The 27,529-nt window shown below is 34.1% G+C and overlaps 2 protein-coding genes across 2 annotated transcripts in view; one reads left to right on the top strand and one right to left on the bottom strand.

The window, feature by feature from the left end:
* LOC126882285 (cytosolic 10-formyltetrahydrofolate dehydrogenase) overlaps nucleotides 1-2,823 on the top strand; it is a 55,191-nt gene extending 52,368 nt beyond the window's left edge. The window contains exons 13-14 of the mRNA XM_050647146.1: nucleotides 1,478-1,677; nucleotides 2,641-2,823. Of these exons, the coding sequence (XP_050503103.1) occupies nucleotides 1,478-1,677; nucleotides 2,641-2,696 (256 nt within the window). The 3' untranslated portion in view covers nucleotides 2,697-2,823. The remainder of the gene's footprint in view (nucleotides 1-1,477; nucleotides 1,678-2,640) is intronic.
* A 786-nt stretch (nucleotides 2,824-3,609) lies between these two features.
* The window catches only part of LOC126882283 (polycomb group protein Psc-like), a 123,513-nt gene continuing 99,593 nt past the window's right edge, over nucleotides 3,610-27,529 (bottom strand). Inside the window, exon 13 of the mRNA XM_050647144.1 lies at nucleotides 3,610-27,410. Coding sequence (XP_050503101.1) covers nucleotides 27,046-27,410 — 365 coding nt within the window. The 3' untranslated portion in view covers nucleotides 3,610-27,045. The remainder of the gene's footprint in view (nucleotides 27,411-27,529) is intronic.

The raw sequence follows: 27,529 nt of genomic DNA, 5'->3' as shown, positions 1-27,529 counted from the left end.
AAGTTTAGATTGCAAAATTATTATTCAAAATCTAGTAGGTCAATTGTAATGAAATTTGGTGTACGGTTTTATCACATTACAAAAATTTTCTAAGCGAATTAGGAAGGTTCCAAGTGTAACCTAAGTGATGGAAAATCATTGAATAAGGACAGGCTTGTTTTGCCGCCTTATTTTATATTTATTTCTATTTTGAAGCAAGGGTGATAAATTAAGACATTTTTAACCAATCGCATCTGATAGAAAATTTAATTATCTTTGTTTTATTCCCTTACGACTTTGTTCTAAAATGAATAGTTTTAAAGTTATAAGCAAAAAAAGTAGAAAAAAACGAAATTTTTTGAAATTTTTAAATATTTTATTTTTTTTTATTAATGTTCCGGGCATATTTGAGAAGGAGCATAAATCAATAATTATTAACGAAGTTATTACCTAACTTTATCCGCAAAAATCTGAATGCCAACTCTCACATCCACCTAAAAACAGATCCTTACTGGTCTAATATTGTTTCATTCAGGCAACCCGCGGCTTAATTAAAATTTAAACCTCAAAGTGGAAACTTATAAAAAGTAGATAATATTTTATAAGTGAGTAATATGAAATCAAAGTACCTATATCAAAAAAAATACACCAACAGATACCAACATAAATTACATTTCAAATCACAATAAGGTCACAAAGAGTCAAAAATAAGTCAAAAAGTTGTTATATAATATAATTAAAGTCATTCCTTCGTATTATATCAGGCGAAACATGTTAACATCTGGCACTTGGTCATATGACCTTTGGACACTGTTTTTTATTAAACTTTAATAAATCCTTTGGTCTCAACGAAGACCCACAGTTTTCTCATCATTCCTGCCTCATATCACTTCAGGCGTCTTCACTAAAGACTTCTGTGAAACCATGCTTTGTCAAGAAAAATTTAGTTTGCTTCATCTATTTTAACAATCTATTCGCGATTAAACCTGAATATAGAGGGCAGGTTGAATGCAGGAAAATGGCCGATATAAATGGTATAAACAAACATTCAATTGAGGAACAAAACAATACCGATTTGATTTCAAATATTTTAATGTACTGATAATGCTAAAATTTACTTATACTTTTTAAAAAGTGACCAAATTCCATTCAAATCAACAATTTTCTGGTTTGTTTATACCACTTCTAGTAGTTCAAATTCATTCCACCAGAGGTCAGATACTTTGTTTTTCATCGCGAATTCTTGTAATGTAATAAAATTGTACCTTTCATATATACTGTCGAGACAAAAAGTGCTTGAAACAAAAATGTTTCAGTAAAATCAACTCACAAAATATAAACGATAGGAAATTTTGTTTTGGCTCTGATAGTAAAAGTTTCAAATATTATAGTTTTGAGTTCTTTCACTTTTCAAAATTTTTTTCTCTTTCATTATGCTACTCAATTATTCAACTATTTTAATTTTTAATAGATTCTCTTATAACAATTTTTTTTACAGTGATATGGATGGTGTCTTGAAAAGAGCCAATACGACGGAGTATGGTCTAGCTTCAGGTGTATTCACCAAAGATATATCCAAAGCTTTAAGGTTCGCTGAGAAAATTGAGGCCGGAACAGTCTTCGTAAATACGTATAACAAAACAGATGTAGCAGCACCTTTTGGAGGATTCAAGCAGTCCGGATTTGGTAAAGATTTAGGTGAGAGATTATTATTTTATTATCTTCCCAGATTTAAGCCATGCGGCTTTTACTCCTTTTAAAGGGAAAATTCCCTCATCCCAAATGTACAGTAAGCTCCACCCTACTAGATACAAAAAACACATTAGTTAATAGTATTATTACTCTGTTTTAAAATAACTTTATTCAAATACCAAGAATATTACATTACTTTAAAACATTTGTCAACTGTATATATGTTAATATTCAGTTTCTATACATTTTCTGACATTCTAAACGTCACTAGACATAAAAATAAACATTGCAACAAGCGAAGGACCAGGACTGTAATAGCTCAATGTTCCTATATGTATCTAGTAGGGGGCGCTTGCTTACTGTATGTATATGGTACCTATCAAAAGGATTGTGCTATGATGAGGTTCTTACCGTGTTATCACGTTATATGATATGCTGAAAGATATCCCACAAATACTTTGATATAATATATGAATAGAGCGAGTAATGTCATATTTTTCCATGGTCTTATGCACCAGTTTGATGCACTCTAGTAGGCTTTTCGAAATTATATCAGTAGCTTACGTATTAAGTATCGATTGGGTACCTTGCATTCCCCATTTTCTGTTTATTTTATCCGAAAATCTTAATATATGGCGATTGTTTCGTTATATTTAAGGCGCAGATTGTTGTTAAGTATCGCCACTTCAATAAGGGTTAGCGTTGTTTGCCTGATGCTTATCCACTAGTATGAGATCCGGCTTATTATGTCCTAGTAGCCCTTCATAGTCTATTTTTCCTACTGGACCATGCCATTCCTTATATTCAGTTGTTTGTACGACTTTGATTTCGTATCCTCCCACTGAATCTTTGTTACTTGATATCTTCTTAGGCAGTCCGCTTGTTATTATATTAAGTTTGTAAGTTTGGATCATATTTTTGTGTAAAATATCTATTATTTATATACTAATATATTGATTTTTTTTATAGGAAGAGAAGCATTGAACGAATATCTGAAAACAAAATGTGTTACCATCGAATATTAAGATAAAATTTCCTGTATCAACCTACTTAATATATATTATTTTTTATATGTATTATATAAAACTTTTTATACTTTGTATTATAAAAATAATTTATAAGTTATTTAAGGAATAAAATTGTGATATTTTCGACAGTTTTTTTTATTACCCAAGAAACGACCACAGCATGAAATGTTCTTAGCCTAGAAATGAGAAGATTAGTTGTTATTGAAAAGTACCTACATTTATATAAAGAGGTTCTGAAATTATTTTTGCAACGTTCGGCTGCAACGTTTCAGTTGATAGCCCCTCTTAAAGCACCAATATCACGTGCTACGGTAAGTCTCCTTTCTCCAGTAATGTTAAAGTACGAACCTTCTCCTCTTTTGTGAGTTTCTTTCGACCCATATTTGTCAGTTCAATTTAGAATTTGACGATCTCAAACTTTACGCGGTAAATGAGAAGAAGTTTAACACTGACTACCCGCACAAAGCCAACTGTTTACAGTGCAAACGAGCAGAATACCCTAAATAAGCCAAGCGGCCCGTAAACTACAGATAATTGTAAACTACTCCCCTCCAAGCGCAGACAGAACGCATGCAAATTGTCTTCAAATTTGGTGATTTATTTGGCAATGTAAAGATTTTTTGCCGGCATTGTATTAATAACATCAGATACGCAGATGGCACCGCCATAATGAAGAATTTAAAAGTCCTTCAACAGTTGCGCCTCTAGCGGCGATTGCTAAAAGCTGAATTAGATGTTGAAAAGTTGCCCCACAAACGATGCATTGCATTTCCACTCCTTACAGGTCTCCCTAGGTATTTTATTTACGGTAAAGGATTGGACTGGTTGCACTAATCAACACCTAAAAATGTGTAATATAAGGAACTTTAAACATAGGGCGTAGAAATAGGATAAGAATAAAACACTCCCATAACTATAAATAATATTATTAAATCATCTGTGCTCTCCATATTTACAATGTACAATAATAAAATCTCCATTTTACATTAAATATTAAAAACGTCTTAAATCTATATTAACTGATATCCTAAAAAAGGAAAATTTAAGGTAAGCTTCATGAGCAATTGTCCATTTTTTATTTTAATTCATATAATCACAGAGAGATCTTTACGATTCATTCAAAATCTGATTCAATTATCAATTAAAATTAAAGGAAATAATATAAATACCTGAATAAATGTCCGGTTTCATAAACTTAATTAATTGTATACTTCACTAATAGAAAGTTAAAAACAACAACTAGTGTAGTGTTTTTAATATATCGTCTTTAATAACGCAATTAACAACTTAAGGGGCTTTTATCATGTATCAATTTCGACAAAAACTATTTATTTTGCAAAAACTAATGTAACTAATGTAACTTTTGTAAAACTATCTATTTATAAACTCCAAAACTTTATTTTGGAGTTTATTCTGTGACTTTTATGGTATATAAGGTTTTACATTTTTGGCTTAATACATAATGCACTGTTAAAATATGCAAAAACAATTTTTTATTAATTTTTAACATCCGATCCGAACAAAAACGTGTGACCGATCCTATTGAAATTTTAACTAAGTATTTGTCACACATTTGAGTATCGCATGAAAGACTGGGGCCATTCAGTCATTTAAAGAATTTTTTTTTAGTTCATTCTGTAGTTTACTAGTATACTAAACAAAATTTTTTATAAATGTTATGTTTTAGATAATTCCTTAGTACAAAATCATGGTCGACATCAATTTCGGGGCAGTCATAAGAAATCCGCCATTTTGAATTTATAAGATGTTGAAAATTAATAACAATTTTTTTTGCATATTTTAAGAGTGCATTTATTAATCCAAATGTCACACAATACATAGTTTTTTTTTCGAAATTGACACCTGATAAGGCCCATTAAATTATTTTTGTATATAATAAATATAAAGTATTAACTTTATCGGTTCAGTAAAGTGAGTTAACATGGCTTTGTGGAACCGGCTACTTTATGCACTATAAACCATAGTACGTCAGAAACTATGTGGAAATTCCTATTAATATTTGTCATTTTATTAGGTGAGATAAGTCCATGCTAGTTTTTAATTGAAATTGTAGCCTTGTTTTGTTGGGAAAGAAAAATCCCAAGGAAGATATTTGGGACCATGCTTGATGAAGCAGCAGGACAATATAGGATAATAACTAACAAAGAGCTCGAAGAACTATACCCAAACGCCAACATAATATAAGAAATAAAGACCAGAAGACTTCAATGGACAGGACAGCTCAGAAGACATTCTGACGAAAGAACAGTAAGGTTGGTGTGGGAGGAAGTCCCAACTGGAAGAAGACCACGCGGACGTCCTCGACTCCGGTGGCGAGATAATATAGAAGGAGACCTGAAAGCTATGGGCGTGGAGAACTGGCTGGAGATTATTCAAGACAGAGAAGAGTGGAGGCATGTTACATCACGTAGTGATATAAATCTCTCTAACTTACGGTAACCTACTGTTCTTTTCTATCTTCTACACAAGAACCACGATGCACGAAACGTCATACATGACTTTTACAGGCCAAGCATTAACTGTACCATTGGATTTTCGAATACATATTTATGATAGAAGATTATAAAATATCTTTAATAGTAACACTGGTTATTATCTTGTTTGATATCATCTGCCCACCTCTTCTGCGGTTTGCCTACTACTCGCCTGTTCTCTCTTGGTTTCCAGTTTGTTAGTCTCTGTGTCCATTTTTCGGGATTATCTCGGGTAACATGTCCGACCCATTGCCACTTGAGCCTTGCTATACCTTCTGCGACATCAGTAATCTTTGCTCTTTCACGAATGTCGATATTTCGAATTCTGTCTCTCAAACTAATCCCTAGCATGGCCCTCTCCATCGCTCTTTGGGTTGTACTGAGCTGCTCTAAGGTTTTCTTTATAAAGGCCATGGTCTCCAGTCCATATGTAGTTACAGGCAAGATACATTTGTCATAAACTCTACCTTTTAGACACATTGGTATATCGTTATTCTTCAAGATAAAGCTTAACTTGCCGAAAGCTACCCAAGACAATTGTATGCGTCTTTTTATTTCGGATATTTGGTTTTCTTTGCCGATTTTAATGGTATGTCCAAGATATATATAGTGGTCTACATTTTCAAGACTGACGTTGTCAATAACAAAATTAGTTTGTACATTACTCATTATTTTTGTTTTCTGAAGATTCATTTTGAGACCTATTTTATTTGACTGCTGGTTTAATTCCTTCATCATTTGCTCCAGTTCCTTGATATCTGTACTGAATAATACTGTGTCGTCCGCAAATCTCAAATGACTCAAAAAAAATTGAGTCATTTGTACCTTTAGATAATGAAAAATAAATATACGGTGTTTTGGCAGATTTTTTGAGAATCCGTTGAATTTAAGATGGCAGAAAGGGGCGATGGGGCTGTGGGTGTGAAGCGAGAAGTGGCACACTGACATGGTAGTGTACGGGTGAGCATTGCAGTAGAATAACGAATTTTATGTGTTGCAAGACCTACAAATGTCTTCCAAAAAGTGTAAAAATGACGTGGACTGTTTTTGCTATATTTGTTTGACAGCTCACAAGAAGCTTAAAACAGCTCTTCTTCACAATGAAAATAGATTTCCATCTCTTCCTCTGACTCTTGTGTAATGTTCAAAGAAAATTACAAGTAAAATATGTCTTGTTTTATACGTAGGATTAAATTTTGCAAAAAGTATTGTTTAAGTATCAATTGTTGTTCCACATTCTTACTGAACGTATTATAGAATTAAAGGACATAAGCCGTACAACGATTACAATAAAAATTGTTGAACCACAATACTGATTGTATATAAAAAAATTACGAAAACCAATGTCAATCATGCATAAAAATTTTTAAATATCTTCGTTTAATAGACTTCAATCATCATTCATTGTCGCAATATTTTTTTTCTATGGATGCTATACAATGTGCAACTTCTCTCACTACTTACATACATTCAAAACGAACAATTTCTCAGGATGTGAGAAAAGTCGGCCATTGCAGTGAGAAATATTTTTTCTCACGGGTTCCATACGTAGAATCGCGGTTTCCATGGCGTCATGCACAATACAAACACAAATATTTCTGTCAAATAAAATGTGTCTAATCAAACTTACCAAGAATTGCCTTTCAAAACTGTTCAAATATAACTGGTAACTATAATTTTAAATAAATAAAAGTATATAAATATTAAGAATATTAAATACCTACATATGTGTATAATATGTATTTTATTTCAATTTTGGCAGATAATCTACATAAAAGCACTTAAATTACTTAATTTTTAAGTTTGAACTCTTGACAAAAACGCATCCATAGAAAAAGTACAGTGTACAACACGTGAGAAAACAACATATTTCTCCCTCGCTTAATTTGCGGCACCAACAAACTTCTGCGCTCGTGAGAAATATGTCTTTTTTCTCTCTTGTTGTACAATATACTATTTTAGTCAGGCTATTGATTCCACTTGTTTTGTATGTAACCATATACGCCATTATAACACTTTATCTTTATCCCTTGCGCCTTTTGTCACTATAACCTGATCACATATTTGCGAATTTCTATCACATAGCTAGACGCTATCAAATCTTTTTTATAGTCAATAAAAGTGAAGTAATTTCAGTGATAATCACTTTCAGTGTTTTTATGACAAGAAGGTGACCTACTGTCCAATTAAACGAAAGATAATTAAAAATTCATAAATAACTCGTGAAACAACTTACAAAAGTAGTTTTGTACACCTTGCAGCCAGTTTTTACCTATTATGTATTCTTTTTCTCATGAGCATCTTGCAGTGCGTCACAGTTTTTCGATTTCTTTCTAACGCATTAAATTGTATGTGACAGAAAAAAGGCAAGTCGGTGATTACAGACATTTATAACATTTATTCTAGTTGTCGATAGATGGCGCTATAATTGAAAAAAAAATATTTACGAATTATATAATATATCTACAAATATAATCTGTATAATTTATAAGACTATACAAATAAAAGAAAATACCATTTTATAAATGCAATAAACACAATTGATTTGTTTCTATGCCAAATTGCAAATAAAATGTGACAACTGTTAGATTGAACTAAAATGTCATGTTAGCATAAATGTTATAAATGTGTATTATCACGGACTTACCTTTTTTTCTATCATTTGTGACGCACTGAAAAATGCTCAGGAAAAGGACCATTTCAAGTAGATTTTATAAAAAAATAATGCATGGAAAAAATTAATAAGCCAAAGTTTATGAATTCAAAGTGAAAAGTTCTGCGAACAACTCATAGATGGCACTGATGTTAGTGAAATTACCGTTTTTTTTTATTCACAGACCTATTACAAAACATATGTACTATACTTATAGTAAAATTGACATAGTTATAACCAAAGATCAAAATATGTGTCAAGAGAATAGCTGCCAGCAACTCACGGATAGCAATGTCGATTACCAACATTCGGAACAGACAAGCACCGTAAGAAGAAGAAAATAGACAAGTTATTAAAATTGCGTATCTATAAATTTTGCTCTCTTCGCTTTTGTTAATTTATATGCAGAAAATATTTTCGGAGAAGCTGTGGAAGGCAGAACAGAAGGTATAATTGTAAACGGAGTAATTATGTCCAACTTAACATATACATACAATGATGACAAAGTTTTGCTAGCAACGGATAAAGATGATTTACAGATACTTTCAGTAGTAATAGACCACAATAAACATATAAGTTTAAAAGTTAATACAAAGAAAAACAAAAGGATAGTCATCAGCAAAAACAAAAATGTAGCTCACAGTTTAACTGATATCAGGATAGATAGAGAAATAGTGGAGAGAGTACAATTTACGAAGAATCAAACGGTCATACCCAACAGAGCGGTAAGAATTGCCTTAATAATGCGATTATTGCGTTGTCTTTAGCATTCTGCTATATGGAATGGAAAATGGACTCTCACTGACACAATAGATAAAACGATGGACTCTTTCGAGGTGACAGCCTCGAGACATCCAAGAACAACATCCTCGCTCAAGAACCTCTGCCAGTAGTGGAGTCAGCACCACGACCCATTCAGGTCTGGTGCAGAAAAAGTAAAGATCGTGTGACTAGTCGCCAATGTTCTTGGAGGACAAGACACTTAACCTTTAACTACCCGCGCATAAAGTTATAACATAACTACACGCGTGGCGTACTTTATACGCCACAAGAAAATACACTTAAAAACAGCGGATTTGTTTTTTTTTAATACACTTAGTTGTTTGTTATAAACCTTATTTGGCATCAGTGAATACTTGGAGTTCCTTCTCAGTAAGCCAATTGGGATTTATAACTGGAATCATGGAATAACTGGATTCCATGATAAATAAAATTACTAATAAAAAATTTTTTGAAATGTGATTTTTTACAGGAGAAAAAGTATTGTTTATAAAGAAAATATATTTTGTGCCATAATCACTAAAAAACAATTGAAATATGTACTTATATTACTACTTATATTAATATAATCGTGGCTTATATTGTTCACCACCGGAAACAACAAATAATAAACTGTAAATTACGATCTTTCCAGAACGCCGATTATAACGAAACTAAAACCAAATTGTAAAGCACATTCCAGTGATACGTTAGATAGATAAACAAGGTCAAAAATTTAATTTTTAAATATATTTGCAGTAGAATTCTTATATCTGGCGTACAAAATACGCCAGCCCGTGTAGTTAAAGGTTAAAGAAGAATGTGAGTGTCACTTTAGTAAGAACCTAGTGACTTTCTGCGCAGATTTCTTCGATTGACAAAACATCAGTTCAATAATTTTATTATTGATCAAAATAACAGTCCAGACGGCTAACCACGTAGATTATAAAAAATAAAAGAAAATTGAATTAAGAAATAAATTCAAAGCAATTTTTTCAATGATAGGCTGAGAATTTTTACAGTAAATTTTTTTACGTCAAAGTTGCAAGCCAAATAATAGCAAATACTAAAACAAAACAATTGCGGAAAAATTGCGAAAGGAACAACCCTGATACCTTCTTTTGTGGTGTTTGAAACATACTGTAATGATTTAGCGAAATATTTACAATGTTCCTGTCACTAATTCATGTCTTATAATGTTACTGATTATTTGTGACGATTTTCAATTATAAACGATAAAGATACAAAATGTTTTTACACATAACAGATAAAAACTTTCCACCAAATATTAAAAAAAAAACCGTTTTTGTATACTTCATAAGTTTTTTGTTATTGCCATTTTATAGTGTATTTGGTTTGTAAAAAACGGACAACTTTTATGTTTTTCAAACAAAATGGCTTAATAAATAATAAAAAAAGTAAAAATATTCAAAACAATCGGACAAATACCTACAAAATATAAGTTCACCCGCGTGTTAGTATCAATAAAAATAATTCGGAATTATTCTTTACTAAATTTAAGATTCAATCTCCACCCAGATATATTACAAATAATATGGAGTGTCTGCAAATTGTATTTACAGAAGAAAAAATATCAAAATATCATTTTCGTAGAAATATCTGAAATTTCCTCAGATTACGATTTAAAAACAAGCGAAATAACTATATAAATTCGATCAGAAACAGACCCCCCCCCCCCCGAAAAAGGAGTTTCTGACCGATTAAGGTCCATAACATTGAAATGATTGTATTTCTTTCAATTTGCAGAAATTGAAAGAAATCTTGAACCACATTCACCGAAGGATACGGTAAACACTATCTTTAAGGTAAAGAAAACTATACAATTATTGAAAAAAAAGTCGTTTATCAAAGGACGTTATTCAGTCGTTTAAAGTCGTTATTCAAACAAGCATAACTTTGAAAATCATAACCTAATTAAAAAAAAATACGAGTATTAATAATGGGTGTTTGCTGCCTTATGCCGGATTTATACTCAGCCATTGCCACTGCTGCTGCCGCTGCCGGAAATATTGCCCGATATACGATATCGACGCGAGTGAGGTGTTCACATCAGTTCCTCGCCAATGTCCTCACAACTCATTTACCGAACGACTCTCAAGAATGGAATGTGATGACAGCATCGTCTTGCTCACTTACTCACTTGCCGCTTAGAGAGTAGTTGAATGTGAATACTCACTCGCGCTCGCGCTGCCAGTCCTTTGACTTCCATCCCGAAAACCGACTTTTTGGCGAGCGCCGTGCAATGGCAGTAGCATGAGCAGCAGCAGCGCGAGTAAGCTATTTACACATTCACGCTGCCCACTTCCCTGCCCAATTCCCTGTCCAACAGGACAGTGTAAATGCGGTATTAGGCTTTAGGAGCTAAACTACGATATGGGATGTTATCAGACGATTTCGGGAGCTTCATTGTCAGCAACGTGTTGAGAAATCGCTTTTGCACCGTTCCTGAAGCTCGTACGCGTCTTTTTGAGGTGAGAAATGTTAGTGTGAGTGAAAGTACCATTAGAAGAAAGCTGGCAGATAGAAATTTTAGGGCATACTGTCCAGCTCGTGTCACACAACACCGTAGAGACTTGCTTTTGTGCGAGAATATGCTGACTGGGCTGTGGTGAAATGGAAGAGCATACTGTTCTAAGATATGAGCAGAATAGCCCTAAGAGGTCCAGATGGGAGTCAGCGTCTCTACAGCCGTCAAAATAAAAGGTTTACTCCATGCACTATAACTGAAACAGTGGTTTACCGAGAAGGGTTAACAATGATTTGAAGACGTATCTCTTACGTAGATCGTACTGATCTTGTTGTGTTCGATAGAGATAGTGTGAATGCTCAAAGATACGTGAAAGAACTTCTCCAAGACCATGTCATGCCTTTCGCACCGTTGATTGATGAAAACTTTAGATTAATGCATGACAAAACACGTTGCCATACAGCAAGATTCTCTCATAAGTACCTTAATAAGGTCGGGATTCAAGTTTTACCATGTCCGGCACGAAGTCCCGATGTTAACCCGATTGAACACATCGGGGACAACCCAAAAAACGGGTAAGAGCAAGAGTACCAACCCCCACATCCTTCGGAGAGCTGAAGACGGCTGCGGTAGAGGAGTGGCACAATATTCCCCAATCGGATATCCAGGATCAGGATATCATAAATGGATTGCCGAACCGGCTTCAAGAAGTCCTTAGGGCCAGAGGCGGCTACTCCCATTATTAATACTTATAATTTTTTTAGTATACTCTGATTTTCAAAATTATGTTTCTTTGAATTTTATTCGAAGATTTTTAAACAATGGATTCTTGCCAAGCAACCCTTGATAAACGACTTTTTTGTCAATAACTTTATTGTTTTCTTTTCCTCAAAGGAAAATGTGGTCCAAAATTGAAAATGTCTGCAAATTTAAAGAAATACAAGTTTACAAAAATACAAAAAATCAGTTGTAAAATCTCATGGACCTCAATCGTCCACAAAACTCCTCTTTGCCCGTAGACTAAATTCTGCACTGTCTGTATTTTGTGAATAAAATTGAAAGAAATTGTGATCTTTTGTAAAAACAATTTGTGCATATCCTATATACAACTTTTTATATTATTCATTTTCCCCCAAACTAAAACTCGCTACTTAAAGAAAAAAAGGGGGCGAACTTACATTTCCTATTTGGCTCAAGGAAAAAATCAACAAACTTAGTGTACCTACCGAAGCAGAGTATTGATTTAAGACTGAAGGTTGATATTTTAAGTTTTTATACATAAGCTTAAAGTCTACAAAATAAAATTCTTCTCAAAGGCACCTCAGAGCTGCTAATTTACAATAATAATGTACAGAACCGATCTCTACTACTGGACCCAGGCACTTTTTTCGAAAAACGATGTAAAATAATATAAATACCCGATAAACTTTGTTTTTTCTTATACAAATTAATGACACTAGCCGTTTTTAGAAGACCACAGCGCTGTAAGTACTAGCTGCATTGAAACCTAGGCTTTAGAGTAACTGGTGGAATAATTTTGTACATGAAAATGAAAATCTGCCATACCCAATGTTGAGCGTAGGCCGCTTCTCTGCATATATCTGTGTTGTATATTATTAAGGGTACACAGATATACAGGACCGACAGTTTAACGTCGATTCTGAATTACTAAATGTAGAAGAACTGTACTGACAAGTCAAACTTGGTGATTTTGTTATTTGCCTTCCGAGAGTGACCTGAATACTTTTTAAAGGCTATATGTCGGCAACTGGCAGCTCATTGCAAATGCAAATCTTCAAATAGAGGTTAAGGGTTAGTTGACAAAGGCCATAAACTATTGCTGTGCGGATGCAGTTAAAAGCAATAAGATTTTTTTTTAATTATGAGTTATGCATTATTTTTTTAGTTAGACATATTAAATACATATTTTATTTTTTTTTTATTATTTAGCGTATGGCTTAAGTATATCACAGAATATATTTAGATTTATGCATTATACAATGCATCACAAACAGATGTCCAATTTTTTTATATATTCGATTGACCCTTCGGTTGCCATTACAAAGTCTATAGGGTCGCCTGTGTATGCTCTACGTGGGCAGTCCTGAACAATGTAACTGATCGTCTGTCTTGCAGCGCCGCAGTCACAAGAAGGCGAGGGGAGTTTACCCCATCTGTGGAGGGAGTCGGCGCATCTTCCACAGTTTGTTCGAATTCGATTAAGGGCTGCCCAAATCTTACGGGGACGTTCAAATTCGCCAGGTTTCCCTATGATGTCCGGTAGACTATGGTAATGCGGATCTGTCCTACTTTCCCAATCTTCTCTCCATCGGGTATTTAAGTCAAAGTTGGATTGCTGCAGCGCTTGAGCAGATTGTAGAGGGGGTAACCTGGATCGGAGACGGTTTCCAAGAATATCGGGGATGTCGTTGTGGACTAGAAGCTGGCGACTGTCCATTATTTTGTTATATTCTTTAACCAATGCATGTTCGCGGCGTAGGTTGGGTGGTGCTATATTACTAAGGGTAGGTAGCCACATTGTAGGGGTGGGCTTAATTGTGCCTGTTATCATACGCATAGTACGGTTTAGTTGGGTGTCGACCAGGTGGGTATGCCTGCTATTTAGCCACACTGGAGCACAGTATTCTGCCACCGGATATATCAGGCCAAGAGCAGAGGATCTTAATGTTGATGCTGTGGACCCCCATGTAGTGCCGCAGAGTTTCTGTATTATATTGTTGCGTGTTTTCAATTTTGCTGCTGTTTTCGTCAGGTGTTCTCTGAATGTGAGCGTTCTGTCTAGAGTAACCCCAAGGTATTTCGGGTATTTATTGTGTTTTAACAGCTTGTTATTAAAATACACTCGCAATTCTCTGTTTGCCAACTTGTTGTTTAGATGAAAAGCTGATACTTCAGTTTTTGTAGTACTTGGCTGTAGTCTCACTTTCTTAAGGTATTCGCTGAGGATGGATAAGTCATTCGTGAGAGTGATTTCTGTAGTTTCTAAAGATTGGTGGCTTGTTGCAAGGGTCCAGTCGTCAGCATATTTAAACTTCCGAGATTCGGTTTCAGGCATGTCAGCAATATACAGGCTGAAAAGTAAAGGGGCAAGGACAGAACCCTGTGGAAGACCATTGTTAAGTTTCATCTGTCTACTCGTCTCCTTTCCCATTATAACCTGGAAGGCTCTGTTGGTCAGCATGTTGTCAATGCGGGCCAGTTTATATATTAATCCCTGTCTCCAAACAGTATCATATGCTGCTGTTAGATCTATAAATACTGTTGCTGTCTTTTGTTTCTTTTGAAAACTAGCTTCTATAAAAGTTGTTAATGACAGCACTTGGTCCGTACAGCTTCGATGAGGGCGGAAGCCAGCTTGTTCATTAAATACATAAACAAGACCCCACAAAATTAAAAACGATTAACACTAATAATAATAAGAAAATAGAAAGCACCTGTCGTCGCGCGTCGGTGATGTGACAATACCTCATATCTGCTTTTTCATGAATTTTGTAAGATAGACAAAAAACCTTTTTTATGGTCACCTCCTGTTTTCATATGTTAGTTTTGACTTGTTTGAATTTACTACAAAACAAGTCAAAAAATATCATATGAATTCATTAGTATTTTTAGTGGTATCCCATATAATCTAAGGATTTTCCACATCTGTGCCCTATTAACACGGTCAAAGGACTTTTCGAAGTCGATAAAACTGACATATAGTCCGTCCGCTATAACTTTTCCCATGCGGTACGATTCATTTTCAATCAAATTAAGTCAAAACATAAATTGAAACGAACGTCGATGTGTATATACATTTTGTATACTGTATACTATATACTACACACATCGGCGTACGTTTCACTTTCTGTTTTGACTTAATTTGATTGAAAATGAATCGTACCGCATTGGAAAAGTTATAGCGGACGGACTATATAGATTTTCCATTCATTTATTTGTTCCAAGATAATTCTAAGGGTGCAAATGTGATCAATAGTGGAATGGTTGGAACGGAAGCCTGCTTGGTTGTTTCTCAGTTTTTTATCTAGTTCCGGCTTCAATCTTTCCAATATGATTTTGGTAAGCACTTTTATGTGGTACTTAGGGGTCTTATTGCACGCCAATTGTTGCATTTGCTCAGGTCACCTTTTTTGGGTATTTTTATAATCAATCCCTCTTTCCACTCCTTTGGCAATTCTTCGTCCGTCCATATTTTATTCAAAAGTGTATGTAGCATGTCTACTGACTGCTCGATGCCTGCTTTTATTATGTCAATGGGTATATTGTCGATTCCTGCGGCTTTGCCATTTTTTAGAAGTTTTAGGGTGTTTACAATTTCTTCCCTTGTAATTTCTTCAATATTCACTTCTATAAATTCTACTTCATCTTCTATGATTTAAGTTATTTCATGCTTAGCATATATCTCTTCGAAGTATTCCTTCCATCTTTGTATTATTTCTTTCTCGTTTTTTATTCTATTTCCTTGTTTATCCTTTACTTCTCGTATATTGTGTTCGTAAATCGTTTTCTTTCGCTGCTTCTTCTGATGTATTATGTAGCATCTCATTTATATATTATATATATTTTCTTTTATCTTTTCTGGCTTGTTTTTTTTACTTCTGCGTTTTTTGCCTTGTATTTCCTTTCAAGTGCCCTCTCTTCTTCCGATCCTTCTTTTTGTAGAATTTCGTTGATTTTTTTTTTCTTTCTTCTATCAGTAGTAGTGTATCTTTAGTAATCCATTTTTTATTTTGTCTTCTTTTTAATCCGATTGTTTCTTTTGCTGTATCTATCATCACTTCTTTAAAATATTTCCATGTTTCTTCGACTGACTCTCCAGTTTGTTGTGATACTGTTCGGTTAATTGCCAGTTTCTCACTGGATTTATTTCTTATACATTCTTGTTTTAGGGCATCAACGTTGTACTTGCTCCTTCTGCTGATATTTTGGTTTTTATCTCTGGCTAATTTCATTTTTAGTCTCGCTTTGATTAGCATGTGGTCTGACCCCACATCAGCACTTCTTAAGCTCCTGAAATCTTGCAGCCAGCTTCTCCATTTATATTTAATTATTATGTGGTCTATTTGGTTCTTGTTTCTCCCTCCTGGTGATTTCCATGTTTCCTTATGTATCCGCTTATGTTTAAAGATACTTCCGCCTATTAAAAGTTCATTTTGCTCACAAAATTCAATTAATCGATTTACATTGTCGTTTCTCTCTCCGATTGCCTCCTTTCCCATCACATGTTCATGTCCTGTATTATCATTTCCTATTTTAGCATTAAAGTCTCCGATTACTATTTTTATATCTCTTCTATATTTATTATTAATCCTATTGAACGTTGTTTGTAGTTGCTCGTAAAATTCTTCCTTCTCATTTTCGTCGTTTTTATTCGTAGGAGCATATACATTTATTACTATTATGTTATAATATCTTGCCTTCAGTCTCGCCCAAATAATCCTTTCTGACACTGGTTCCCACTCTACAAAAGCCTTTCTCCCCTTTTGGGCTAGCAGTATTGCCACTCCCTTTTCGTGTTTGTCATTTACATCTGTGTTCCCAGGTTTCGTGTAGGGTTCTTACATTCCATGCTCCTATAAATATGTTCTCTCTTGTGTCTATTTCAGGTTTATTGCTCAATTCCTTTTTCTTTGCCTTGTCTGTCGTGATTTGTGCTTTTGTTTGTGTATTTTCATCATTTAAACATATAAGTCTGTCCCTTTTTGATTCTCCAACACTGGTTAGTGATTTTCATACTTGTTAGGTATATAATTCATGGGTTTCTATGTTATACCTATGTAACCAGGGAGGGCTCATTGAAAAATAAAATCTAAAACTACGTTTCAACAGGAGATCATATTATGTTGGGTATTTTCAGTTTGACCACTCTACCTGCTGTTTGCAGATTAGTGAAGATTCTCATATTTGTAATGAACTACCAGTTACGAACAAATAAAGTATAGTTTTGTAGTAGGAAACAAATCCACATCAGTCGCCACCAAAGGTAGATATACTCACATCTGAGCTACCTAAGTCACAATTTTGTTTGTAGGAAATGTAATACAGTTCCAAAACAATTGTACTGGGTGGTCCCACTTTATGAAATATTAATAGACTGGCAACACTGTCAACATAGCCAAAATCGACGATCTTCGTGTAGGGAATGAGGCAGTATTTATACTAGTTATGAAACTTTTGATAAAATGGAAGACGCATTATTTTTAATTATAAATTTGGACTTCAAACAATCAGTTTCAATGCAGCGTTTCTCACCCATTTAAATAGAAACATAACAGCGAAGCACAATGCTATAGATAACGATTTTACTATACGAGATGTCACAAAATAAACTGCAACTACACTTGAGAGCAAAACAATCGACTCACTCGCTGAATTGTACACGTTGGAAGTCTCGAATTTCCTAAACCTGTTGTCCGATTTGAGTGATTTTTTTAGTATGTTATAGCCTTGTTATTTAAGAAAATCGATGTAATAATATTGTTGCTAGACAGGTAAATGTCATTTTATACCGGGTGTAACAATCATAATGTATTTTTTTCTTAAAGTTCGGAACACCCTGTGGAATATTCTAGCATACATATATACCGTTAGCAGAAGAACAACAAGGTTTTAGGTCGGGAAGGTCATGCACTGACGCTATATTTATAATGAGATAAGTTCAAGAGAAATCGTTGGAATACAACAAACCGGCATATTTATGTTTCGTGGACCTTAAGAAAGCATTTGACAGGGTCACATTAAAGGACGTTATCAATTTGTTATATTCGAGAGAGGTACCTCTAGGAATAATTAAAACGATCGAAAACATCTACCAGAACAACACAATAAAAGTAAAAGTGGAAGATGAACTAACTGACCCAATTGAAGCCGGCAATGGGATAAAACAGGGGGATTCCTTGAGTCCTTTATTGTTCAACCTGATCATGGGCGTAATAATAAAAAAAGTAAGAACTAAAAAAGGATACCAAATGGGAGAAAAACAACTTAAAATAATCTGCTATGCAGACGATGCAATACTTCTTCTTTTATTAGTGCCTATTCGTTTAGAATATTGGCGATCATTCTGGCTATAATTATTTTATTAACTGATGCTTTAAATAGATTAGTTGTTGTTGTGGAGAACCATTTCCTCGGGTTCTTTAACCATGATATTCTTCTTCTCCCAACTCCTCGCTTTCCGAATACTTTACCTTGAGGGATTACCTTCAGTAATCTGTATTTAGTGTCGTTTCTCACTATGTGTCCGAGATATTCTAACTTTCTCCTTTTAATGGTATACATCACCTCTCTTTCTTTGCCCACTCTTCGTAATACGGTCTCGTTGGTTATCTTGTCCGTCCAGGATATCCTTAGGATTCGCCTGTATACCAAATGTCGAAGGCTTCAAGTTTTTTCTCCATTGCTGGAGACGATGCAATACTAATCTCTCAAAAAGAAGATGATTTACAACGTATGCTGCACCAATTTAAGATAATCGCCAGAAAATTTAATTTCCTCAAAAAAAAAACAAAATGCATGGTTATAACAGCAGATCCAATAAGATGTAAATTGGAGCTGGAAGGTCAGATAATAGAACAAGTGATGGAGTTTAAATACCTAGGCATCACACTATCTAGCTACGGGGGGATCGAAACAGAAGTGAAAAAGATCGGAAAAGAAATGAAAGGCAGAATTTACAAAACAGTCATCAGAACGATGACATACGCGGCAGAAACACCACCCGACACAGAGAGGACAAAAAGATTGCTCGAAACAGCCCAGATGAAAACCCTTCGAATAATCGATGGTAAGTCTATATGGGACAGAGCTAGAAGCACAGATATACGACGGAGATGCAAGGTGGATAACATTAATGACTGGGTAAGAAACAGAAGAATAGAATGGAATGACCACATAAGCCGAATGACAATAAATAGGGTAATCAAGACCACGAAAACGATGGAAAGACACTAGAGGCACATTGAAAAATACAGACAGTCATGTCTATACAAAAAGAAGAAGAAGAATATAAAATATTTACATTAAAACTCAATTGTAGCCTTAGGCTTTATTAACATTTTCTTTTTGATTCATTTGCTTATGTTGGATAATAAAAAAGTTAGGTACGTTAACAACTAGCAAGTTTTTCATCAATAAATCCTCATTTTCTGCTTAGTTTAATAAACAAGCCTAAAGTAGGTTATGATGAGAAATTAACAATTTAATGAATGTCAAATTGTTAACTGTCAAAAAGTGTCTGGTTTGTTGTGTAAATTAGTAATTTATTGATGAGATATCTTAGATTAATGAAAACACCGAGATGTAACATGGTTCATTGCGCAGCGTGCCAAATTCTTCATTATCCCTACCTACGCTATTCCACCAATTGGAGTGGACATTAGCATCGTATCGTGACGAGAACCGCCGATAATGTTCGAAGCTCATATTTTGTTTCGTGCCGTTGAAGGTTAACGCAAGCAATTAAATTGTGAATATCAAAATAGTTTCTGTTTTTTTTTTTGTGATTTTAGTGTCAAAATGAGTCGATGTATTGTAAAACAATGTGTATACAACAAAACTAAAGTATGCCGACGTGATAAAAGAAGTATTCATTTGTTTACGTAAGTATTGAACAGTATTTAAATTCAAATGCCGCGCCGGTTTGTTTACATTCGACACCAGGGCCAGGGTGGTATTAGGCCCGATTGTTTGTAATTGTAAAAAGTACCGAGTTACTTATTTTAGCATTGTATTGCTTTGTTTATTTTTTTATATATGTATATGCTCAAGATGTCGTAGTCTGTTAGTTGTTTATTCTAAATATATATTAATGCAATGTAATATAACTTAAAAAATATTACAAAAATTTAGACACCATATTTCATCAAACTTCTCACATAATCATTATACAGGGTGATAAAGTAAATAAAGCAAGTAAACATAAGTTAGTCATTATTACTGATTAATACAGTTACTTTTGATACATTACTTTAATTTGATGGTGTATAATCAAGAGTGTGTGATATTATGGATATGTAGATTATGGAGTTGACTTACAAACGGATTGTCATTCAATTGCCAAGGAAGCAATAGTATTTATGTTAGTATGTATTAATAGCTCTTGGAAACTTCCCGTAGGGTATTTCTTAATTGATTCATTAACTGGCAAACAAAAACAAAATTTAATATTACAATGCTTAAATTTGGTAAATCAATCTGGTGTAGAAGTGATATCAGTAACTTTTGATGGTGCATCAAATAATGTGACAATGGTAAAGGAGTTAGGGTGTAGTTTTCAATTAAATTCATTAAAATCTACATTTACTTTACAAAATTCAAATAAAGAAATTGCAGTTCTGTTCGACCCGTGTCATATGATAAAATTATTAAGAAACACACTAGGAGATAAACTAATTTTAGTTGATGATAATGATAATGGTGAAACTGTAGAGTGGAAATATATTAAGGAATTAAATAAACTCCAAGCGGAAGAGGGGGTTCATTTACGAAATAAACTTAAAAAATCTCATATTAATTATAAAAAACAAAAAATGAAAGTAAGGTTGGCAACACAATTATTTAGTAACTCTGTGGCACATGCTATTGAATATTCAACACAAGTTTTACAGTTACAACAATTTAGTAACTCTGCTGCTACGGTCAATTTTATTCGTATCTTAAATAATTTGTTTGATGTTTTTAATTCTAGAAATATGTCACAAAAAGATTATAAAAAGCCTTTAAATACAGAGAATTATATCAAAATAATGACTTTTTAACCGAAACTGCTGAATATTTAAAATCATTAACTTTAGTTAACGGGGTAAAGCTTTGCGAAAGCAAGAGAAAAATGGGAGTTTTGGGATTTCTATTTTGTATTAATAGTCTTCAACATTTGTACAAACAATTAGTGGAAACAAATTTATTAGTGTATATTCCAACCTATAAATTAAGTCAAGATCAGAACTTTTTTTGGGTTAATTAGATCAATGGGGGGTTATAACAATAATCCAACTGCTAAACAGTTTAAGGCAGCTTATAAAAAAATGTTAAAACATTTAGAACTAAGGGATAGTTTTAGAGGGTATTCCTTTAGAACTGATTACAGTTATGGCTCCTGAAAAAATAATTAATAAGTCTTGTGGCAAAGAACGAATTGTTGAAGACGAATGTGTTGATGAAAACGATGACATATCCAATACGAATTTTATATCACTTCAATTAAGGAACTTATCATTTACACATTACAAGAGAGAAGTTATTATATACATTTCAGGATATGTCGTTTATAAAATATCGAAAATTTTGAAATGTGAAGACTGTGTAAACGCATTTATAGGAGACCGAGCAGACTTGTTGACATCATTCATCAACCAAAGAGATACATTAAATTTAACTTATCCATCCAACGATGTTGTTATTATTTGCTCTACTGCCGAAAAAGTGCTACAGTGCCACATAAACATTAATAAAAGTATTAATGTTAATATTGTTAATGTCCAAATATTAAAAGAATTAACAGAACAATTATTATTTAAGAACTTAAACAACCATTTCAAACATTATTCCTTTTTAGAGTCACATTATTCCCATTTATTAAAATTAATAATTTTCACCTACATTAACGTCCGAATTCATCATTATAATAAAACAATTATAGATACTAGTAAAAGTAAAAGAATTTTTCATAATAAAATGACATTATTCTCTGGACAATGAAAATATTTTTTAGATTTTGATCATTGATTATTTTTATTGTAAAACTTTATGTTGTTTTTTTGTGATTAGTCAATACGATTAGTGTAATTAGTTAAATAAGTGTATATTAATTTGTGTTATATTCGGAACTAATTCAATAAATATTATTAATTATTCTGAATCCAACTCTGTTTCATTTATGTAGAAGCTCCCCACCCCTGCAATTCTGTTTAGAAACAAGGCAACATTCGCGCAGCTATCTAAATAGGTTCATGTTACATCTCGGGCTTCTTAAATCTATGTGAGATATGAAAGATGAAGTAGTTTTCAATCCTAATAGAAGTATTAATAATATTTAAAAATATTAAAATATTACTAAAAGATTTTTAAATTGAAAACTTATTGGTCCATTTTCTTGGTAACACCTCCATGGCTTCTAAAATTTGCAAGCCAGATGGATGCTGAAGCGAAGAAGACAAGGGGAAATTCAAAAACTTACAATTCACGACCCCGTCTGTTCAGCTGGTAAATTCCAACAGAAAATGGACCTAGTTAGTCACAGAAGTAACGACCAATATAAAAATAAAATAAAAATTTCATTTTTATTCAGTTGCAATGCGAAGGCAAAACAATCTTATTTTTCAATTAGAATACGGAGCGCAGTCCAGCCCTCTGAATCGACGATGTTCGACTCTTGTTGGAGTCTCATCGGAGAGAATGTAGGCCCGCTACTCCATACTCCAATTGACCAACACCGAGAGTTTATCCCCCACACCGCAACTGACGTGAATGGGCTAGGTGACTAGCGTCATCTGGCAATTGAAAGATGAAGTAGTTTTCAATCCTAATAGCAGTATTAATAATATTTAAAAATATTAAAATATTACTAAAAGATTTTTAAATTGAAAACTTATTGGTTCATTTTCTTGGTAACACCTCCATGGCTTCTAAAATTTGCAAGCCAGATGGATGCTGAAGCGAAGAAGACAAGAGGGAATTCAAAAACTTACAATTCACGACCCCGTCTGTTCAGCTGGTAAATTCCAACAGAAATTGTTGCCTTCGCATTGCAACTGAATAAAAATGGAATTTTTATTTTATTTTTAGTAATTTATTATTTAAAGTTTCAATTAAGTCCGTATTATTTTTTGTTTTTTGGTGGAAATGGAACGCGCTACCAGGAATTTGAACCGCGATGAGTATGCTCAAGCAGTGATCTTGCATAGCGAAGCACTTAGCTACCATACTATCGGCTCTTTATATTGGTAACAATGTTTTGCTAATGCACGATAATGCAAGACCTCACGTTCATGAACTGTAACCGAATATTTACAACAGGCAAATCTTCGGATTTTGAATAATTGGCCATCGCATAGTCCAGATCTTAACCGGATCGAACATTTGTGGGACATAATTGGCAGAAGACTACGACAGCGTTTGCCACCTCCTAGAACCTTGCAAGAGGTAGAAACAGTAGCTCTCGAGATTTGGAATGATATTGATCAAGACCAAATAGCATACCTCATTTGTAATATAAAAGTACATTTCTCTTTTATTATCGAACATTAGCGAATGAATAAAAAAACAAAATGTTGCGAAAGGCTAAGGCTACAATAATTGAGTTTTAATTTAAATATTTTATGTATGCTAGAATATTCCACAGGGTGTTCCGAACTTTAAGAAAAAAACACAATACCATTGTTACACCTAGTATAAAATGACATTTACCTGTCTAGCAACAATATTATTACATCGATTTTCTTAAATAATAAGGCTATAACATACTAAAAAATCACTCCAATTGGACAACAGGTTTAGAAAATTCGAGGTATCTAACGTGTACAATTCAGCGAGTGAGTCGATTGTTTTGCTCTCAAGTGTAGTATTTATCGATTTGAAACTTCTTCTTTTTAAACTGATAGAAAATTTGTACTGTTTTGGTGGTTTGCTACATTTGGTGCATTGTGATTCATATACTTTCAACAATATCAACACTCATGACTGTACTTTATGACATCCCGTTGTAGGTCTCTGTAAATTAGAAGTATACTTATGATATCTGTTGGAACTTATTGATTATATTATTTTTATTTTGGTTTTTCATAAAAACAATTTTTTCGAGAGTGTTAATACTTTGCTGTCAATGACAATAAAAGTTTTAATTTGTTTTGATGGGTGATAGTTTCTTGACTTGAATTTTTGTTGAAGTTTTTGAAAAACCAACTGTTAGGAGGCGGTTTTGAAAAAACTTTCGTAAAATTATAGAAAAAAAGTATAGAGAAAAAGGTACAACTATTGAAAAACATTTGAAATTGTTAAAAAATACTTGAAGCTGTTAAAGAAAGCTTGAAGAGGCTGAGAAAAAAAAATTAAACTATTCAATATATTTTAAAACACCTGGAACAGAATTTCTAGCTAATGAAGGAAGCTGGAAGCGACCCAAAACGAAATTTGAAGCTACGCAGAATCTTACATTATTGAAGAATCTAGCTTTTAGGTTTAAAAACCTGAGGTTGTTAAAAGAAAACTTAACAACAATGCGAAAACGATGAAGTCTTTTAAGAAAACTTGAAGTTGTTAGAGAAAATTTAAAACTGTTATTCGAAGCTGTTACATAAAACTTCAAACTGTTAAAGAACGATTGAAAAAAGAAATTTTCAGCTACTGAAAAAGGTTTAAAGCCATCCTGAACGAAATTTGGAACTGCGACATAAAACTTGAAACTACTGAAGTAACCTCGAAGCTTTGACGTATGTCGAAAACTTGAAGTTGAAAGAAAATATTGAAAAAAGTTAATAGCCTAAGAAACTTTAAGCCACTGTGAAAAAAGTTTAAGTAGTTGAAGCCATCTGGAAGCTTCCTCAGAAAACATCAAACTGTTGAAGAAACTTGAAGCTGCCAAAGAAAATTGTAAGCCATTGAAAATAATTGAGACACTAATTTTTTTACTAAAGGACTCCGCACAAACCTTATGGAAAATAGGTCCCAGTGGATTTCGTTCATACTTTGGGAAAATACTCTTTGAAACATCCTGATAAAAGTTCTCATGGGCACAACTCAATCGTATGAAGGATTTTCAAGATATAGAGGCCCAAATTCGGAAAATTATAAGATTTACGGGGTATTCCAATTCCGTGAGTTACTGGTTATTTGGCAACATGTAGAAGTTTGGATCAAGGAAAAGTACTAGTAGTATAGGATTCTTTCCTGGCTATCCAATGGCGACCTTTACTTTGACCTTGACCTTCAACGAACGTCATCTTCTAGAGTTTCGAGGGTTTTATAGGCATTAAATTGATATAAACAGATTATTCATGGGTTTTTGGGATCGCTAAACACGAATATGCCATCAGAATTGACCTTCGGATGACGCGGTGGCCAGGGCCACTGCAAGGGAAGTCATCCTCTAGAGTTTCGATAGTTTTCGGCATTTAATTGATGCAAATGAATTACTGGAGGGTTTTTTAAGGTCGCTAAACACGAATATGCCACCAGAACCGACTCCCGGAGCACCTGGCTTCCAAGGTCAATGAAAGGGGCTCCTGGAGTTTCGAGGGTCTTTGGTACTACATTGATGCAAACGGATTACTCATAGGTTTTTGGAGTTGCTGAACACGAATACCCCATCAGGACAGACATCGGAGTACCTGGTGCCAAAGGCACGTGATGCTTTGGAGATTCGAGAGCTTTCGGTACTAAATTAATGTAAACTGATTACTCACAGGTTTTTGGGGCTGCTGAACGTGAATTCGATATCATATCCGATCCACGAAGCACTTGGTGCCTAAGGCAGATCTTCTTCTAGAGTTTAGACAGGTTTCGGCATTAAATTGATGCAGATGGGTATTACTCATTAGTTTTTGGGGCTTCTAAACACAAATACGTCATCAGAACAGACACCGGGGTACCTGGTGCCTAAGGCACGTAATCTTCTGGGGGTTCGAGAGTTTTCGGTACTAAACTGATGCAAGCGGATTACTCTTGTGTTTTTAGGGTTGCCGAACAAGAATATGACTTAGATAAAAGACTCTGGAGTATCTAGTGGCCACGATGAATACCACTATCAAAATAGAATGTAGTAAATCGATATTAAAATAAAGGAAGGAAAAACATTGTCAGATATAAATTGAGTTTATATTTTTTATAAGTAATTAAAACAATTGAAGAGCACAATATAGTTATTTTATTAATATTTTTGACTTTGAAAACGGTATAAAGGACGTACAAAGGACAGGTTACAGGGGTTGGGATCAAAATAACATCTGCAAGTTTGTGTCAATATCTATATTCGTTATTGTTGTAACTCCAGGAGCCCCTTTCATTGACCTTGGAAATCAGGTGCTCCGGGAGTCGGTTCTGGTGGCATATTCGTGTATAGCGACCTCAAAAAACCCTCCAGTAATTCATTTGCATCAATTAAATGCCAAAAACTATCGAAACTCTAGAAGATGACGTCCCTTGCAGTGGCCCTGGCCACCACGTCAAGCGGAGGGCAATTCTGATGGCATATTCGTGTTTAGCGATCCCAAAAAGCCATGAGTAATCTGTTTATATCAATTGAATGCCGAAAACCCTCGAAACTCTAGAAGATGACGTCCGTTGAAGGTCAAGGTCAAAGTAAAGGTCGCCTTTGGATAGCCAGGAAAAAAATTCTAGACTACTAGTACTTTTCCTTGATCCAAACTTCTACATGTTGCCAAATAACCAGTAACTCACGGAATTGGAATACCCCGTAAATCTTATAATTTTCCGAGTTTGGGCCTCTATATCTTGAAAATCCTTCATACGATTGAGTTGTGCCCATGAGAACGTTTTATCAGGATGCTTCAAAGAGTATTTTCCCAAAGTATGAACGAAATCCACTGGGACCTATTTTCCATAAGGTTTGTGCGGGGTCCTTTGCAAAAATGATGCTAACTAATTCATTTGTGACATCATAAAATGACGCGACTAATTCATTTTACTTCATTTCTTGTATTATTTAAATTCCTGATGTAGACGTTTAGTAATGTCTGACCGTTTTGTTAGAATATTACACTTTATCTCGTAATTCTAAACTTACAAAAACACAGAGGTAATGTCATTACTATATTTGTAACTCTTTCATAATATATGTCTTACCTCACACAGAAAGTGTCGACAGTCTCGAAAAAATCTTGTTCGAAAAAATTGAAAGCATCGCCAGCAAAAAGTTATCTGAAATGACTACTTTGTTATTGATATCACTAAATATTGAAAATATTCAACAGTCCCTCACTCTTTTTCCTTCACCTCCGTCTGATTACCACACGCGTCCTCATTCAAACTGTTTCGGTCGCTAACAGCCACATCCGCCCGATTCTCTTTCTCTTCTTTCTGTTTGTTTGAGTTTGTCTGTACATTGTTTGTCTGACACATTGTGTCAGACACTACATGTCTGACATTCTCGAGTTTTTCCGTACGTCGTTCAGATGGGTCTCTGGCGGTCGTGTGTGTGGTAAGTATGGCGGGAGATTTAGTATCACTAACAGCTTTTGGCGGATCTTCCTTCTTTTCGGTTCTATTGCTAACAGAAGTGCTCGATGACAGATCATTTGAGGGAACTTCCGATAATTGGTTCGTTTCGCTATCAACTTTGTCTGTAAAAAGAAAGATTTGTTAATTATTCAATTAAAAATGTCAACATTGTAAACTGTATTTTGGTATTATGAGAATTAGTAATAAATCACTGTAAAGTGGTCATCCCTTAGGCATATCT

This window comes from Diabrotica virgifera, chromosome 3 (assembly GCF_917563875.1).
Source record: "Diabrotica virgifera virgifera chromosome 3, PGI_DIABVI_V3a".
Taxonomy (NCBI): domain Eukaryota; kingdom Metazoa; phylum Arthropoda; class Insecta; order Coleoptera; family Chrysomelidae; genus Diabrotica; species Diabrotica virgifera.
This window is presented reverse-complemented; position numbering and strand designations above follow the sequence as displayed.